At 37.8% G+C, this 17,383-nt stretch overlaps 1 protein-coding gene across 3 annotated transcripts in view; it reads right to left on the reverse strand.

Moving 5' to 3' along the window:
* Positions 1-17,383, reverse strand: part of ppp1r9ala (protein phosphatase 1 regulatory subunit 9A-like A) — a 31,765-nt gene that overhangs the window by 8,901 nt on the left and 5,481 nt on the right. For all 3 annotated transcript variants that reach the window (XM_066641344.1, XM_066641343.1, XM_066641345.1), the window contains exons 2-15: positions 8,791-8,923; positions 8,503-8,623; positions 7,321-7,425; positions 6,730-6,859; positions 5,875-6,030; positions 5,624-5,677; positions 4,805-5,034; positions 4,625-4,721; positions 3,702-3,807; positions 2,734-2,885; positions 2,252-2,558; positions 2,036-2,087; positions 1,876-1,947; positions 399-594 (exon numbers count right to left, since the gene is read on the reverse strand). In XM_066641344.1, coding sequence (XP_066497441.1) covers positions 399-594; positions 1,876-1,947; positions 2,036-2,087; positions 2,252-2,558; positions 2,734-2,885; positions 3,702-3,807; positions 4,625-4,721; positions 4,805-5,034; positions 5,624-5,677; positions 5,875-6,030; positions 6,730-6,859; positions 7,321-7,425; positions 8,503-8,623; positions 8,791-8,923 — 1,911 coding nt within the window. The remainder of the gene's footprint in view (positions 1-398; positions 595-1,875; positions 1,948-2,035; positions 2,088-2,251; positions 2,559-2,733; positions 2,886-3,701; positions 3,808-4,624; positions 4,722-4,804; positions 5,035-5,623; positions 5,678-5,874; positions 6,031-6,729; positions 6,860-7,320; positions 7,426-8,502; positions 8,624-8,790; positions 8,924-17,383) is intronic.

Below are 17,383 nucleotides of genomic sequence, written 5' to 3' on the forward strand. Positions count from 1 at the left end.
GTGATCATGCAGCATATCAAAGAAATAAAAGGGTGTCCAGCGACTTCTGATTTACCCTGTAGTTCTTTAAGGGGAAAATACTGACATTTGTGGGTTTGTTTGTTTGGTTGCTCTGCTATACTGCCAGTGTTTCACAAGTCATTCATAACATTCCACTTTGAGTTTCAAGGGCTACACAGCCCTAAAGATGTGGCCTACTCCTTTTTCCCCAACAACAACTGAGACACACTAAGCCTAGGCAAAACAGAAGTGTAGGGCTAAATGGTAGGACCAAGGGGTGAGATGGGATTACCCATGTGTGTCCATTCATTATTGGGAGAATGAGGGAGAAGGGATCTACTGACAAGAACTAAGAAGAGGCTGTAACTAACAGAACCAGAAGATAATAGCGTAAGCACCTTGTTCTTGCGGTCCTGCTGTTCACTGGGCTCCGCTGAAGTGTAAGGCAGACTGCTGGAAGAACACGATGGATCCCGATCTTTTTCCTTCTCTTTTTCACCAAACCAAGAGAAAGGCATGCATGTGGGGATTGATGCCATGGACTCTGAAGGTGAAACATTTACCCCAGACTCCTCAAGCAACTCTGCTGATCCTCTGGACACAAGAAAGTCAGAATGTAAATGCAGATTCATGAAACAGGTAAATACGTAATGGGGGGAAAAAAACCATCAAAAAACTGTATGCAGTTTTCTGAGTAAGGACTGAAGGAACTGATTTGGATGCCGAATTGTTCAACATTATTCAAAAAAGGCAAGGTCTGCATTGCAACATACTGCTCCAAAACCTGTATATAATAATTCAGAATTATACAATCATAATTGCTGAATTTTGACAAGTCAGATGGCCAATCTTCTCTTTAAGATTTAAAAAAAAATAATTCAAAATTCCACCTGTCATTCAATACCATTCAATTTTAAATGATGGTAGCTGTGGCCCAATGGTTGGAGGAGCATGACTGGGACTCAAATGTGTGTGTGTGTGTGTTTTCACTGGCAGCCTCAAATGGGTTAAATGCAGAAGTCATATTTAGTTGCTCTGTTGTATAATAGGGTGACCAGATCTGAGATGGTGAAAAAGAGGACAGGTCACGGGGGGGGGGGGGGTGGTAATGAGCTCTCACCCCTCTCTGCTGTTGTATGCTTAGCTAAACGAACCTGTGTGTACTTTTAGGTCCTTTACACCTTTATTTGCTACACATGGGAAAACATGGGTATTTCTTTTTTAATTCATCCGAGAACTTACAATTATGTTTCTGCATAGCTGCTTGAGATGAGGGTAGGTACATGAGTTTTGCCTGACGTAAACAAAGACTACTGACGTGCAGACTGACCAATTAAATGTTTACAGAGAAGGTTATCGACCAATAACGGTAGCTCTACAGTCAGACCGTCCAATCAGAAGATTTTAGGCTACTTCACCAATCCCCCTTCTCACTCAAGCGAACCAATCGGAGTAGGGGAGGGTGGGACTAGTTTGTGAACGAAACCTCTTGAAGTTCTATGTGAGCTCTAGAAAAACAAAATCCCGGATGTTTGTGAAATTCCGCCCAGACATTTTTTTAAGTCTAAAAATGAGGACCTCTGGTCACCCTAATGTATAATAATCATAAAGCCGAATTTCACATTCACAAAAATAAATTGATTAGCAGCAGCCTTTTTTTAAACTTGTTTATAAGTAGTTTATATGTTAATGTGGATATAGACAGTTGTCCAGAGTCTTAGAATATTTTCATTATATTGCATACTGTAGATGACGAAACCTTTTTTTTTTTTTTCTAAGAAAAAGAGGGCTGTACTTTTGGGCTTCTTCCGTAATAGGAGTAGCTCTTGCTAATGAAGTAATTCTAAAAGAGATCTGATGACATTCAATATCTACCTGCTGTCGAGTGATGCTCTCAGGGTTTCTTTGTCATGTTTCTTTCCTTTCCCACCAGATTTTCGGAGTCCTCTAAAGAAGCACAGATTCTAGAATTAATAGGAGTTGTTTACACTTTGCTGATTACCAGAAACTTTAAACCAAAATTTACACCACCTACCCAAAATCTGGGAATCGTCTTTTGGATTTTCCGGCTCCATCATTGGACTCATCTAAAATAATGACGTAAAACAATGCATACAATGCATCATGTGCTGCGATATAAAAGCTGTCACAGTCGTTAAAATGTCACAATCACACATGCTTGGGCAAAGATGCTATTGCCATAATGTACGATTTTTTTTTATTAAATTCTTTGCTATAACAAATATATTACCTTTAATGTCTTTGCTTTTTCCTTTTGATTCTCTCTTCTTAACATTTCTCAGAAAGCCAGAGGGGGATGAGTCTTTGGGTGGGGAGAGTGTGGGGCTCTCTGTACTATCTGCACTAGCTCTGTGAGGAGAGGGTGACCCAGAAAGATCCGCTATGATTTTGGGGCTAACCATGGGCTGTGCTTTGCTAAGCTCCTCCCTCTGCCCGTTAGCTGGATGAGACATGGACACTGGCAAGGACAGACTATCATGGACAGACCTCCTATGAGGAACAGGAACCTCTGGATTTGAAAATGCATCCTTTTCCACCTAGAGCCAAAGAGAAAGACAGATAGAGTTATAGAAAATAAAAAGGCAAAGTACAATGTATCTTAGTAGATTTATTTAGCTCATTTATTTGAGGAGCTGTCATTCATGGTTTTGGTTAAATGTTTTTACTCATATATTAGGCAGTTCTTAAGCATTTGGATTATATATAGCAGACCGGAGCAGGACATGTTGGAAAGCCAGTGGCCTCTCTGAGTTTGCTGCGTGATGGAGGCTGCCGTTTGGCCTTCTGGGCTAGCTGGCCTTTGGCCCGATGTGCACTGGTATCCAAAAGCTCAGTCTCTGGGACTACATCACTCCAGTCAGCTTCTGTGAATTAGACATTTTTAATCGTAATTGTATTCAAATATTCTTTGGCTAGTTTGTAGGACTGCTGTGTTGTTTTATAATTTGAAAACAAACCAATGTTTTAACTATAATTTACATGACGACATATACATTAATCACAACTCAAGATGCTTGATATAATAACTGAGTAAGTTGTTTACTACAGTGAGACAGCTGGTAGTCCACATGGATTTGTGTAAAGTTTAAGACTAAAGATTTTGGTACTTTTACAGTTCTATATTTATAGTGTGTTGCAACTATATTCTGGAACTTGTCACATAATGAATGGTGCAGCAATCGCCAATCATTAGTAATGGCATAAACAACAACCTCATTATGTCCAAGAAAACCACATTGTTATTAAAGGAGAGGATTCATCTGATTGGATCAATGCATGGCTTTGGATTATTTTGACTGTAGTCTCCATGATCCTAGCTTAAGCATATTTGCAGACAGTAGCTGCAGGGTTCCAAGTGAGACTCATCAGATTATACATCTGGTCCATGACAGCTCTATATTAAACAATGCCAAATAAAAAAAGATCTAAAGTGACATCCCTCAGTCTTTTAATACAACTTATTTAAATGCTGGGCCTTCAGTATTTTTAACTGGTTATTTAATTTCAAATCTAGGTACTAAACCAGTAAGTAAACAAACATATTTACATTGGAACCTTAGCAGGTTGTAAGGTTTTTAGAGTAATATACTGATGTGCTACCATATGTGTATCATAAATGTTAAAACTAAGCCACATTCACAATGAACAGGAAACAGAATATCAATTAGAAGCTGATATACCTGGCAAAAGAGGGTCTGCATATTTACTGTCTGAAGCTCCAGGTCCCTCATTGATGCTCTCTGCTGTGGAGTCCTGAGACTTATTTTGAGACTCCAAGGCTGATACCTATAAGCAAAAATCAGATATAAAGTGTAGGATATTCACACACACACACACACACACACACATACATACATAATATATATCATCCAACCAGATTGTTAAAAACAATGCTTATATTTAGGTGATGCCTTAGCCATCCTAGGACAGGAGTCCTAGAACACACACATGTCCTTGCACTCTGGGGTAGCTTGGATGGCTTCCTCATTCACCAATTATTGTATGCAGTGCTAGCTAGCACGAGTGTCTGTCAGGGTTTCCATTGAACTTTGAGGCTCTGAACTGTTCGGTGGCAGTGAATCAGCAGAAGGTGGAAAAGAAGCAGAATTTGATTTGGAAATATCAAATGATTTGGACAACAATTAGGCAAAAATTGGGAGATTAACAAATTAAAACAACACATATGAGTGTGAAAAACTGCTCTATAAATTAAATCTCAAATATATGAATTTAACAATGCAGGATGCAGGGAACCAGAACTTCCTAGGATTACTCTTAAAGGTAACCTCATGCTATAAAGTTAAGATGTCAATGCATTTCACATGTAATTTTTCATTTTAACTATAACTGAGTTTTTGTTGTAAAATCCCAATTCAGCCTGTATTGCTGCATTAGTAATATGCCGGAAATCACTGCAGTCACTTTTTTCACTGCAGAATTTTTTTTTTAAACATGAAAGGTGTCTGTTATTAAGCACTCAACTTTATTTATGCTGCAAGGATTTTCTGATACAGCTAGATAATTGGGATATTGTTAACAACCAACCAATTTTTTTTTTCCTCAACCAACTTTCTTTTTAGTCAAGAAACACCTCTGTCCTTACTCTCTGTTGTAAATCCTCTAGCAGAGTTTTGTACCAGCTTTCCCTTTCTTCCAAAGTCTTCTTCAGTTCTTCCTCCCTCTTCACAAAGTCCAGCTCTCTGTCAAAAAAAAAACAATTAATTATTTAATTAAAATTTATACTATACATTTATTATACAGCAATATCATGACTTCTACTCACTTTTGCTGGTAGTCTTTCAACAGTTTCTTTGCTTTGCTGTATTTCTTATCCAGAGCCTCAAACTGATCCTGAGTTTCTGACAGTTGCTCATTGATGGCTTTGCAGAGTGCCTGAGCATCCAACCAATTCTTCTCCATGTAGGTGATTCTTTCAGAGTTCTCTATTATATTCTTCTCCAGCTGTGCTTCCCGTGTCTCCCATGCCATTTGTGCTTCCTCAGATTCCCTCAGCTAACATAGGAAAGGTTTGCATAAGCATACAGTGTAAGGCAGAAGCCTACAACTTAATATTTAAAAGTTCTCACATGTTCTGATGTCATCTCCCAAGAATCCCAGTTTGGATTGAAATATATGATTTGGTTCTCACAGTTAGCCACCTTCGTTTATCAGATTTTACTCTGCATTTCTGACTTTGTTATCTCCTCATTTATTTCTTTATCTCTACTCTCTGCACATTAAATCTAAATGTAATCTGGCAAGCTGGAGTCACCAGCTCACATTTAAACAGAGCTGTGACAGATAAGAATCAAGTCTGACAAAATGAATGAAAATACCCAGACCAAAAATTTTTGTGTTCATGTTTGAAAGTATGTTTGTTTAATAAATATGTTAATTAACAGTTACAACATGGTCTTTACTGTGCCACTATTAAAAATACCAGGTTTTATTCTGCAAATTGGGAGATGGTCTGAGTGTCAACAACATTTTGTTCAGCTTCAGGTTGAGAGGTGGCAAGATTATTGGGTGCGTTATAAATAAGTGCTGGACTGACTGGCATTAAAAAGTCAAAACTGACAACAGAATATCAAATATACAGTACCTTCTTTTTAAGACCTTCTAATTCAGTCACAGCTATGCCGTGTTTTATCTGGAGCTGAGTGATAGAAAATGTTTAGTGAAATTATGCATGTAACAATGCATCAACATATTTCAACTTCATGCATTATTTTATATGGACACACATGATTATTGTGGAGATATATTTATACTGTAATCTTCCTTTGACACCAGCATCAATGTAGTTTATATAGTTTATTAAAATATGTTAAAAATATTATATTCATGTAATACCTCTTTAAATTTAAAGCTGAGCTGAGTGGCATCCATATTTGATGGCAGGAACATTCCCTCACTGTCAGGTAGATCATACACCTCCTTCACCCTCCCACCGAAACTTGAGCTTACAATCCCCTCTTCCTCTCCCTCCTCTTCCTCATAGTGCTCCTCCTGAAACATTTTACATATATGTGTGTGCATATATATATATATATATATATATATATATATATATATATATATATATATATATTCCAATTTGGAAAACCAACCCAAAAAAAAAAAAAACCCTAAACTAATGACTTCACCCAATACAAAATTGTATCTCAGACACTGTCATGGGGATGCACATGGAAATTCATCATTCTAATGGTAAACACTAATATGCCTAAGATCTATTCCATACTGTTGTTTATCCACCAGGGTACATGGAAGTATTAATATATACCAAAATTTTCCCTCATTGTTTGTGCTACACGTCATTAGTGAATACCTATATTCCAAATTTAAGGTGAAAAAAACAGAGCAAGGGTAGCTTATAACTGAGCATTGTAAGCTTTAGTGTAATCAGCACTCAAGGAAAAGGTAACACTGGATACTGCCCTTGTGCTTTGCATAATACACATGACTGTTGTGAGCACAGCTATGTCTGTTAAGATTCCAAAGCAACAAAATCTCTATACATCCAGACTAGTTTTTCACAGACGAAATGCACAACAGTATGCACATTTTTTTATTCATAAAAACAACCTTCAAAATGAAAGGAGCTTCATTTTGACTCTAACTCAGTATATCTGGTATGCTCTAAGTTCCAGGCCAGTCAGCCCCAGACAGTGTGTGTTGGTATGGCGCAGTGCCCTGCTGACTCACCTCCTCCGTAGACTGTTCATAAGGATCCTCCAGTCGCTGCTGTTGCTGGTGTCTCTCCTGCTCCAAAGTCTCACTGATCAGCCGTGCCACCTCACTCTGTGTCCCTGGCTTTTCCCGCCCAATCAGGAAGCTGCACAGTGTATGCTAGGTTAGTGAAGAGGAAGTGGGTATGGTTGACCTTCGCTTATCAGTTTGAAACCCTCTAGGCTACTTACTCCTAAATTCCATGTAGAGACACCAACAGTAAAGGTACGGTGTCATTATACGTGTTTTGGGGCCAGTCCATGTCCATGACAGTTAATTTGACTTAATATCATAAAACAACAAGTAAGACTTGTTTTTTCACAACTAAGCTTCATTATTTGCGTCATTCATTTGCCTGTGGTCAAGTATTTACATACCAAGGAGAGTTCTATGGATTAGAGAGCTCTGTGGGACTGGATGAACAACACAGTGATTCCATTAAAGTAAACTTTCATCACATAAGCTAATGAGTATTAAAAATATCTGTGCTAGACCCATCTGTTTTTCTCCAGGACACTGTCACTGCTTCTGTGTTTGTGTTTAGTAGGTATAGAGATGAGGACTCACTGGACAGTTCCTTTTGTGTTCTTGAGGACTGTAGCAGCAAAGAGCTGGGTCACTCCCACTAGACTGATGCCATCTACCTCTACTATCTGATCATTTACTTGTATCCTGGATAGAAAAATTAAAACACCATTATTAAACACATTTAGAGATCAGTAGCATTACACATGACAATGTTGAAAATGCTTTTTAATAGTTTATAATATATGTATACTGATTTTATACTTTAGATTTATATTTTGTATTTAATATACTTCCTATTTTCACTAGCGCACATAGCTGCTTAAGAAGACCTAGCCATAAATCCAAAATCAAAAACACTGACTGCTGAGGCCCTACAGACCAGAGCAGCTCAAATGTCAATGCATCATTAAAAAAAGTATGATTTACTCCAAGCAAATCTGAGCCATTATATTTGGATATTCATCTTGAAATTTTAACATCATAAAAGGCAGATGGAACTTTCAAAGTATGCCCTACAACTAAAGAGGAATTCCACAGATTATTTTGAAATTACAGTGAACTTCTGAGATATATAAATTGAGTTGTTCAAAGTGACTCATAGGTATTTCTTTACAATAGTGGTGATATGATATAGAGTTCTCAATATATATGCATATCCTATACAAAACTGCCAATGAAGGTATATGTGTTGATTTTGATGAAAAAAAAAATAAAGCCCCCTTTATGGTATCTTTAAAATAAAGAAATAGTGATCTGGAACCAGGCGGCACAGTGGAGCAGCAGGTAGTGTCGCAGTCACACAGCTCTAGGGACCTGGAGGTTGTGGGTTCAATTCCCGCTCCGGGTGACTGTCTGTGAGGAGTTGGTGTGTTCTCCCCGTGTCCGCGTGTCCTCCGGGTGCTCCGGTTTCCTCCCACAGTCCAAAAACACACGTTGCAGGTGGACTGGCGACTCAAAAGTGTCCATAGGTGTGAGTGAATGTGTGTGTCTGTCTGTGTTGCCCTGTGAAGGACTGGCGCCCCCTCCAGGGTGTTTTCCCGCCTTGCGCCCAATGATTCCAGGTAGGCTCTGGACCCCCCGCGACCCTGAATTGGATAAGCGGTTACAGATAATGAATGAATGAATGATGAATGAATGATCTAGAACCAGTTAATGAACAGTATGAACATTACAGACCAAAACCATAGCAAACTGTTTTATTTGGTGTCCTGTTCATCTTACCTGCCATCTCTTTCTGCAGCTCCCCCCTCCGTGATGGTCTTCACAAATATACCAAGTTTTTCCAGCCCCTGGTCAGCCCCTACTCCCATACCTATGATGCTGATGCCCAAACCATTGTCACCTGCAACAAATGTATAAGGGCACCTCATTCCTGCCATTAGCCCTAACAGAATATTATGCTGTTTCTGGAGCCAGAGATTAAAAAAACTGCTCTATCTCAAAGTGAAGGCTCCATGATATATCCCTAGAATGATTTTTATACATGTGAAAACTCTGGAAGTGACTTACCCTTCTCCATCTCCACTGGAAAGACATCCATCTTTTCCACACGCTTTTCCAGCTCATACTCTGCAGATGCTGCCACAGGGTCCACCTCATCATTGCGCCGATCATAGTCCTCATTTGAGTAAGTGCTAAACACCTGGACAAGACACACTAATGAGACCTACTGTCTATTTATAAGAAAGTTGGGTACACACAAATATTCATTTTACAGTGTTTCAGTGTTTCAGTTCAGGTCATCATTTAATAAAGGATAACTACCACAAATTACCTACACTCTCAATGAATTTTAAAATGAGCCAAACCTATAATCATTTATCTCATAATATTTATAAAGTATGTGAGGGTGCCTGTGTAAAGGCTTATACATTTAGCTCAGTCAAAGGAGCCACTGTCTAGAACAAACACAGGGCTCAAGAGAGAGTATTTCTTCAGTATTTACTGAAAGCAAAATTGACGAAGCTTGAAGGGGTGCACACAGTTATACGATGACTCTGAAATGAGACTCCAAAAGAGTTAAATTAAATTTTGAATGTCTGGAATATTCACATTATTAGTAGTCATTACACTGCTTTAAGCTGCTTTTAGGGCAGATACAAACATCTCAGAGGGAAAGTGTAAGGATGATCACATTCTTTGAAATTTTGGAACACTGCTATATCTGCATTATGTCCAGAAACGTCATGTTCAAAAGTAGGGATGCACAGATATGAGAATTCTGGGTCAATGCCAATATTATACATGTACATATCTGCCAATGCTGATGCAGATATACACTTTTATAAAATACAGAAAGATAAGATACCCTGTATTAACATGACTGACAAATGTGACACTTATCGCATAACATCTTTACAACCAACTGTACACAAACATTAAAATGAAAGTTAGTCACATTTATTCAGCTAACTGTTGCTTACAGAGACTGGTCACAGCTTTGCAAGTTAATTTAAATTACAGATCTCCTCAAACTAATACAAATATTAATAATACATAATGTTAACATACAGCAAAAGACTAAACACAAATATATAGCAGTAGACCTCTTACAATTTATCTTTTCTACAATACAGTAATAAGAGCTTCAGCACTGCCTTTGTGCTTCTCCACACTGTCAGAGGGGGAAGAATGTGAGCCACATTCATCATTCAATCTTTGTCTGGTATAAAATAAATGTGTCTGCAATTATTGGCTTGAAATGTCAGCAGAATCAAATAATTAGTCCAATTCTGAAAATCTTTAAAAAAACAAATATCTGCCGATACCAATACAATTCTGATGTCATTGTGAATCACTATTCAAAAGACTCCAGAACATCAAGGAGAATATTTCTGTATAAACTGATCACACTGTTTTCCAGCAATGAAAATTAAAGTTATATGACCCTAGATCTAGTGTGACTTATTTTTTTGGCCAAAACACAACGGCACAATATCCCTGCCAGCACTACTCCACTGCCTAATCTCAGAGCCGTTCTGTCTGTCTTTCTCTCCCTTTTAATAGAATCTGAGCTGCAAGAGCTAAACCAGCTGTTTAGAAAAAATAAAAACCTTAATTAAAAATAAGAATATTTGAAAAGCAAAGTTTTGGGACAATGGTTGTGCAAGGATCTCAGGTATTTGTAAGACCAATACCAGCATGGCCTTTAACCCCTCAGAGGGAACTCCACCCAAGAAAGTTATGGGATTTACAGGTCTCATGAAGATGTGCCAATATGGCTCAACACTCTTCAAAACTTTAAAAATAGAATGACCAATGTCCTTAGGCCCAAAAAACATTGTTAGGTGTTGTTTAAAAAATGCAAAAGGTTGCATGCATTAAAAATTGGAATATACACCAAAAATAAAAATACAGAAACATAAACTGAATTGTGAACATCTACCTTGTACCTACACTCACTGTCCATTTTATCAGCTCCACTGACCATACAGGAGTCATTTGTAGTTCTACAATTACACGCTGTAGTTCATGTTTCTTTGCGTACTCTGCTCTTATGAGTGGATCAGAGACAGCTGTGCTGCTTGAGTTTATAAACACTATGTCCATTCTGTTAGTCATACCTGCCTCGTTGGTCCGCTACGTCTGAGACACTGGCTCATCTGTTGCTGCAGAGTTTGTGTTGATCATACTATAGTCCTTCATTAAAAAACACAAGACGCTGTTGGCTAGATGTTTTTGGTGGGTGCACTATTCTTAGTCCAGCAATTACACAGAAGGCTTTAAAAACTCTAGCAGCCCTGCTGTGTCTGATCCACTTGTACTAACAAAACAAATCACCACCACATCAGTGTTACTGCAGTGCTTTGTTTTTGTGTTTCACACTTATTTTGAAAAATAGTAGTTTTTTTCTTTTTAATTGAAAAGGCTAAGATTAGAAGATACACTTAGAAGCTTTTGGGGGAATGATGTAATTTAGTAAACATTTCCAAACAGTCAGAGGGAGAGTTCCTCAAGCATGTCAAGGCTTGAGCTTGAACACACACACACAAACACACTCAGGCAATTTTTTTTTGCTGCTTTACCAATTATCTGAAACTTGAATGCCTCTACTAAATACTCATTATTATTATAGAGATTAGGGAAAAAGGTTCTGGAGCAGTATTCTATAGCACTCTTCCTAAAAACTAATGCTACTGCCATGTAGAAACAAAGCCACATGCAGATAAAACCAGTCCTGCATTAGGAAACTCATACAGACATTTGTCTGTCTCCAAACAAGACTCGCTTGGCTGATGATCCGAGGCTAGTTTATTGTCTAAAATCAGGCCATGCTGAATGATTTGCATGCTAAAGATAGGGCTTAATCTGTGTATAATAATTATAACATGTTCCTAGATCTGCACCCGTTTACAAAACTAACCTCCAACATCCATAATTCATTTAAAGAACAGAAATAATCCTCTGACTTGCACAGAAAGGCAGTGGGCCTTTGCCTTTCTGTGGTATCAGAGGAGGAAGCCAGTTGTGTATGAGACTTATTTAGTTTTGCTACAGTCAGACCATCTCCTCCCTCAGACTGGAAAAGAAGTTCAGCTTCCTGACCTTGGACAAAATTCTCCTCCTTACTGTAAACGTCAATGCCTCCCACACACACACCAAATGAGTGATTCTTTTTCATTTGTTTTTAAGCAACATTGGTTTTGACAAACAAAGACACAAGTCAGTCATAAGGCAGCATATATTACTTTAACTTACTGTCTGCAATTAAAATAAAGAAAAAGCAGTAACTAACACACACACATAAGTCACTGAGTGAAGAGGAAAATAGGTTCAGATTATGGGAATCTTGTTAATTAACTGTAGAAAATATAACAGCGAAGCATATGAGTATTTGATGGTTCCCAGGCCTTGGCTGAACTCTAAGTACCACAGTGGTTATGCTTGGCTTGTCTCTTCTCCTCTCCACTCCCACTTTCTTTCTTCCCTTTCTTTTTTCCCCTCCAACTTTCCTGTTGCCATTGACTACTTCGGTAAATTGGAACAATGTTCTTTTTCTTTTCAGTAACTTAATCGTTGAGACTCAGACTTCACAGAAAGAAATGTGCCTCTCTGTGAGAGAGTGAGTGAGCAAAAAGAGAGAGCTGGAGAGGGAGGGAACAAGCAAGAGGGACAGAATGAGAGAACAGTTACCTCCAGCTCAAGTTACCTTAGAGCGGAACTCTCACAACGTTCTCTGGCACGTATTAAGATCTCCTTCTCTGTGCAGGGTATAGCGAGTGACATCACTCAGTGAAAATGTAAACAGACTGCAGATACAAATACAGCTCGCAGAGGTATTTTTTTCTCATTATCACCTGCTACTTATTAAGGCAACAGCATAACTAAAAGGAGAATACAAGCTACCTGGACACCACAGGAAATACCCATAGTACTTGATATATTCAGTATATTATATATACAGTTCCTATAAATTAGTAGTTAAATGTAAGGCAGGAGGAGGTAGGTGTCAGTGGATTTGTAGCCAAGTCTGCCACATCCCTGCTTGTGCAGCTCGACATCAGGGGCTGGAAACTAAGGGCAAAAAAGAATAAGTTATAAGAAACAGCTGAAAGGTCTAGTCAGTGGTTATGGATATGGAGAGCACTCGTTGGGGGACAATACAATTTAGAGGCGTTAACGTGGTTGTTGGTGATGCAGCACAAAGTTCACATGGAACTAGTGGCAATGAGAACGCTTTAACGGTGCCAGCGGGGCTAGGTACAGCCTTAGTCTTCAGGGAGGCCAGTGTGGATTTATAGTTGTTGACAGTTAAGGGTAGGTTAGGGCTGTAAAAGGTTAGGGCTGAGCTTGAAGTGAGGATGAGTCTGGGACGCCAGACTTCTATTGAGCGTAACACAGACGAAGGGATGTGCCTAACTGATGACGCATGTAAAGATCTAGTAATACACTGGGTGGTTTGGGCTCCATGAATCACCTTAGTTGTTAAGTGTAGCTGGTTTCTGATTAGGTCATAAACCGCCACAGCAACCTTAGTGGATACGTGTAGGATTTACACAATGAGTAATAACAGAAATTTTGTGGCTGCAGGTAGGAGAGAGTGGAGTGGGCATTATGTGAAGATCTCATGGATTGGCATAGGATAATTAGCATATTATTCTGTATATGATAATTAAAATCTCTTTAAATTATTTATAATATCAATGCTACTGGACCAAAATATATATAGAAATGAAAATCGTAGCCAAATCTAAAACAACAGGCCAATGGGGCAGCCTTGGTCTAATGGCTAGTGAAGCAGTTTTGGGACAGGAAGGTCCCTGGATCAAGCCTCATGAACAGCAGGAAAAATTGGTAATGTCTCCTCCCTCAACATCCACAGGAGGAGTTGACCTTGCGCAATGCATCTAACGCCCTACTATAAGCACTACCCTGGGTGCTTGTGTGTTGTGTGTGTTTTCACCGTTTCTAATGTTCACGTTTAGGGGTTAAACTGGAAAACATATATATATATATATATATATATATATATATATATATATATATATATATATATATATATATATATATATATATATATATAAACGTATATAAATTTCCCAATGCATATATGCAAATAAAATTAATTAGTTAATTCAATAAAAAACTGCATATGTCTGCTGTTGAAATTTGTGATAACTTTACAGCTTACAATTTTCTCTTTGTTTTATAAGAGTCATCTATCCTTAGCTTCAGATCTTCTGTCAACTGCTAGATGAGCCCAACTGCTATTTGTGCATTCAAACCGGCAGTGACATTTTCGCCTTATGTTGTTCAAATGGCTGGTCTTTCATCATCTGGAAGTGTTTGTGAACCCGAGCTGAACTTTTGTTGCCATGGTTTTACTCACACCTAACACAGTGGTGGCGATACCACCTTGCAGAAAGCTGAGTTCCTACTGGTTAATGGCACACTGCTTCGCTCCTAATTTGCATAAAGCTCAACATCATTGCATCACTGACTCCACCCACTTTGCTTCACCAGCCTTCCTACTGCCAGAAATAGTCAGCTCTCACTGAAAATGAACGAACTCCAGCCACTTGGTGGCATTGCTGCCAGTGTGAACGTAATTTAAGATCAGCTAAAAAAAATGCTCAAACTTTTAACATATTTTTTCTCAGAAAAAAAAAAAAAACAATATCATATAGTAGAATGTGTTATATTTTCGATGCAGAATGAATGGTTTATTCTGAAAATCAACAAAACTTTTCATTTGCTCAGACATACCCAAATTTTTGCATACAACAGTATTCAGGTTTTCTGTGTTTGGTGAGCTGGAATGTAGTGCTACTTTTTAAAATACTGCCAAAAATCCTTCTAATAAAAGATAAATGTGCATAAGAAAATATATTAGCAACCGATGTTTAGATATGACTGTTATTCACAATCGATGTTAACCAACGTGGATAATTATTGAACTGTTCACCCTGTTGGACCAATAAAGGCATAAACCTCATTCTCTCTCTCTCTCTCTCTCTCTGAAGACCTTGACTTTCTAGCATAAAGATGGTTATTGTTAATATATGAATAAATTAAAGCTGGTTTTATTTCAGTACATCATCAATTCATCTCTCATATTTTCTAGAATAACTCTTTTTCACATCAAGTAACAACCATGATGCTGGCATCTAGTGGCCTGAATGTACCAGTTACTTTGTAGTAAATCCTTTCTGAACATGGCTCCCCCCAAGCTGAGAACCTTCTCTGTTGTGCATAAACTGGTTCATTCAGGGACTGCACAGCAAATTGATTTTTCATCTTATGTATGCGGCAAGTTCATAAAAAAACAAAAAACAAAAAAACCCACATGCTAATACTGCAGGGAATATCAATAAGATCACCACACTTAGGTATGTTTTTAAAAAAATATTTTAGACTGTTATAGATAAGAGGTGTGTGGAATATGATCATTTCCAATTCACTTGAGTGCAAGTGAGAAAATGTAAGGCTTTTTGATAGATGTTAGGTGCAATTCTGCCAAATGATTATTGGTGGAGCATATCTATTTCTGCATACAGATCAATATGTTCTGAGGCTGGTTTTAAGGATACATTGACAATTATCCTGATATCGAAAACAGCACAACTGGGGTTCTCCATTCTCAGGAAAGAATACAACTGTACAACAGTAAGTCTTTACTTACTGTTTACTTACTTACTTACTTTAAGTAAAAACAAACAAAAAAAATGCATTTGGTAAGGACCTCTGTGGATACATCAACAAATATTCCAAGTCAGTAAAATATTGTTCAAGGCATCCATAACATTTTTTTATTTCTTGTTTAATGAGGCTGATTTACAGTCAACAAATTCTACTGGGAGTAGCATCATTTACTATAAAGATGGATAAATAGCGCTTCACAACTTTTCTGGTCTGGTTAACTTGCTGTGTCTTCCACCCTCATCCTGCTAATAACTGCCGAGTTTGCTTCACACTTCTTCCTGACATTACAGTTTTAGATATCAATCTTTTCCGTATTAAAAAATGAAAGCATTTCATTTGTAAAATATTCATAATGCATAAATCATATGTAATTTTCTGTAAGTTCAATTTTCTTAGTGTAAAACCACATAAGAAGGAAAAAAGAAAAGAAAAGAAAAATTATTATTCAAGCTAGCACATCCTGACACAGGCCCAGGTGTTTGACTCTAACCGTATATGGTGAAGGCCAAATGAGATAGTGTGAGGAAGAAAAATCTAAGAAATATAATTTATATAAAATATAAATAATATAAAATAGATGGAGTGAAGAAAAAAAATAGAAATATCAGAATTAGAGAGGGTCAACTGTGCCTAAATGATCACGATTCATCTTGCACTCCAAATTTTACTTTTGTTTGTTAAGCATAATATTAATCTTATGAAAATGGGGCGAATATCTGATGAGTCCAACTCTCTACCAGTCAACAGATCTAAGCTGCTGTGGCGTCTCTCTGTCCCAAGCAAACATACAATGCCATTTTATATTTTTAAATAACCTGAAACTGCATGTTAACGTCCACTATGGCAACAGCTTTTGTTGTATCTGGATGCATATATGCGAAAGCAGGCTTTTATGTGGCTTTAGGGAAAGGCAAGCAAACTTCCTGGAGTTGATGGTGTGGGTGGAGTTAAGAATAGCAGCAGGTGCAGATCTGCCATTTTGAGTTCCATTATAATGAAGGAGTCTGGTATGCTCACACACAAACAATAGCCTGGTCCACAGGTTTGCCGATTATGACCACACAGACTTTTTTCTACAGAGGCAGAACCAACATTACACAGCCTACACCCCGGGCTAAATTTAAAACACAACAGGATTCCCTATAGAATCTGAGTTAGCAGCCCCCAAAATCTGGAGTTACTTCCAACCTAAATAATAAAGTCAATATTTCCAACTATGGAGTAGGAATAGAGCAATATCCTTTCTCTGCTGTGAGCAGAAAGAGAGAAAGCCTAAATCTGACCAAGCCATTTAGTATTTTTACTTGTTTACTAACACAAGGATTTCATAAACATATTAGACTGGTTTCCTGTGGGCAAAGAGACTGGAGATCTAGCAAATTGTGTGGAAACATCATTTAAATTGTATTTAAAAAGTGTTTTTTCATTAAAAGTATGAACATCACCTTTAATGAAAAAAGTCTTATGTACACAATTCCCACAGTATAATAAGTTCTAAGACCCACATTTCTATTTTTTCATCCAATGAGTGTGGGAAATACTGTGTTTCTGAACTTATCTCCTTCTGTGAGGATCATGCTGTCCACCCAAACTACCACCCCCCACCACACACACACTCCAGTTGCTCAGAGCCAGTAAAAGAACGCAGCTGCCTGATCCCACAATACAATGAATTTTCTCCAATACAGCCAGAGCTGAACATTGAACATCAAGAGTCTGAAAATGCTTTGTCAAAAAAACTGCCACAATTGATAAAAACACTATGCCAAATGTCTGCTCCAAACAGAGCTAAATAATAACAATTTAAAGACTTAAAATAAGTCCAAATGACACTTTACTAACATCCTGCCCCTCTGAATCTAATAACCTGCCAATAACTAATTTAGAAACTTTTTATAAAACTATTTATAAATAAAGGGCATTTTCACACCTGCACTTTGTACCCTGGTTAAATAGGAGT

This window comes from Hoplias malabaricus, chromosome 12, assembly GCF_029633855.1.
Source record: "Hoplias malabaricus isolate fHopMal1 chromosome 12, fHopMal1.hap1, whole genome shotgun sequence".
Taxonomy (NCBI): Eukaryota; Metazoa; Chordata; class Actinopteri; order Characiformes; family Erythrinidae; genus Hoplias; species Hoplias malabaricus.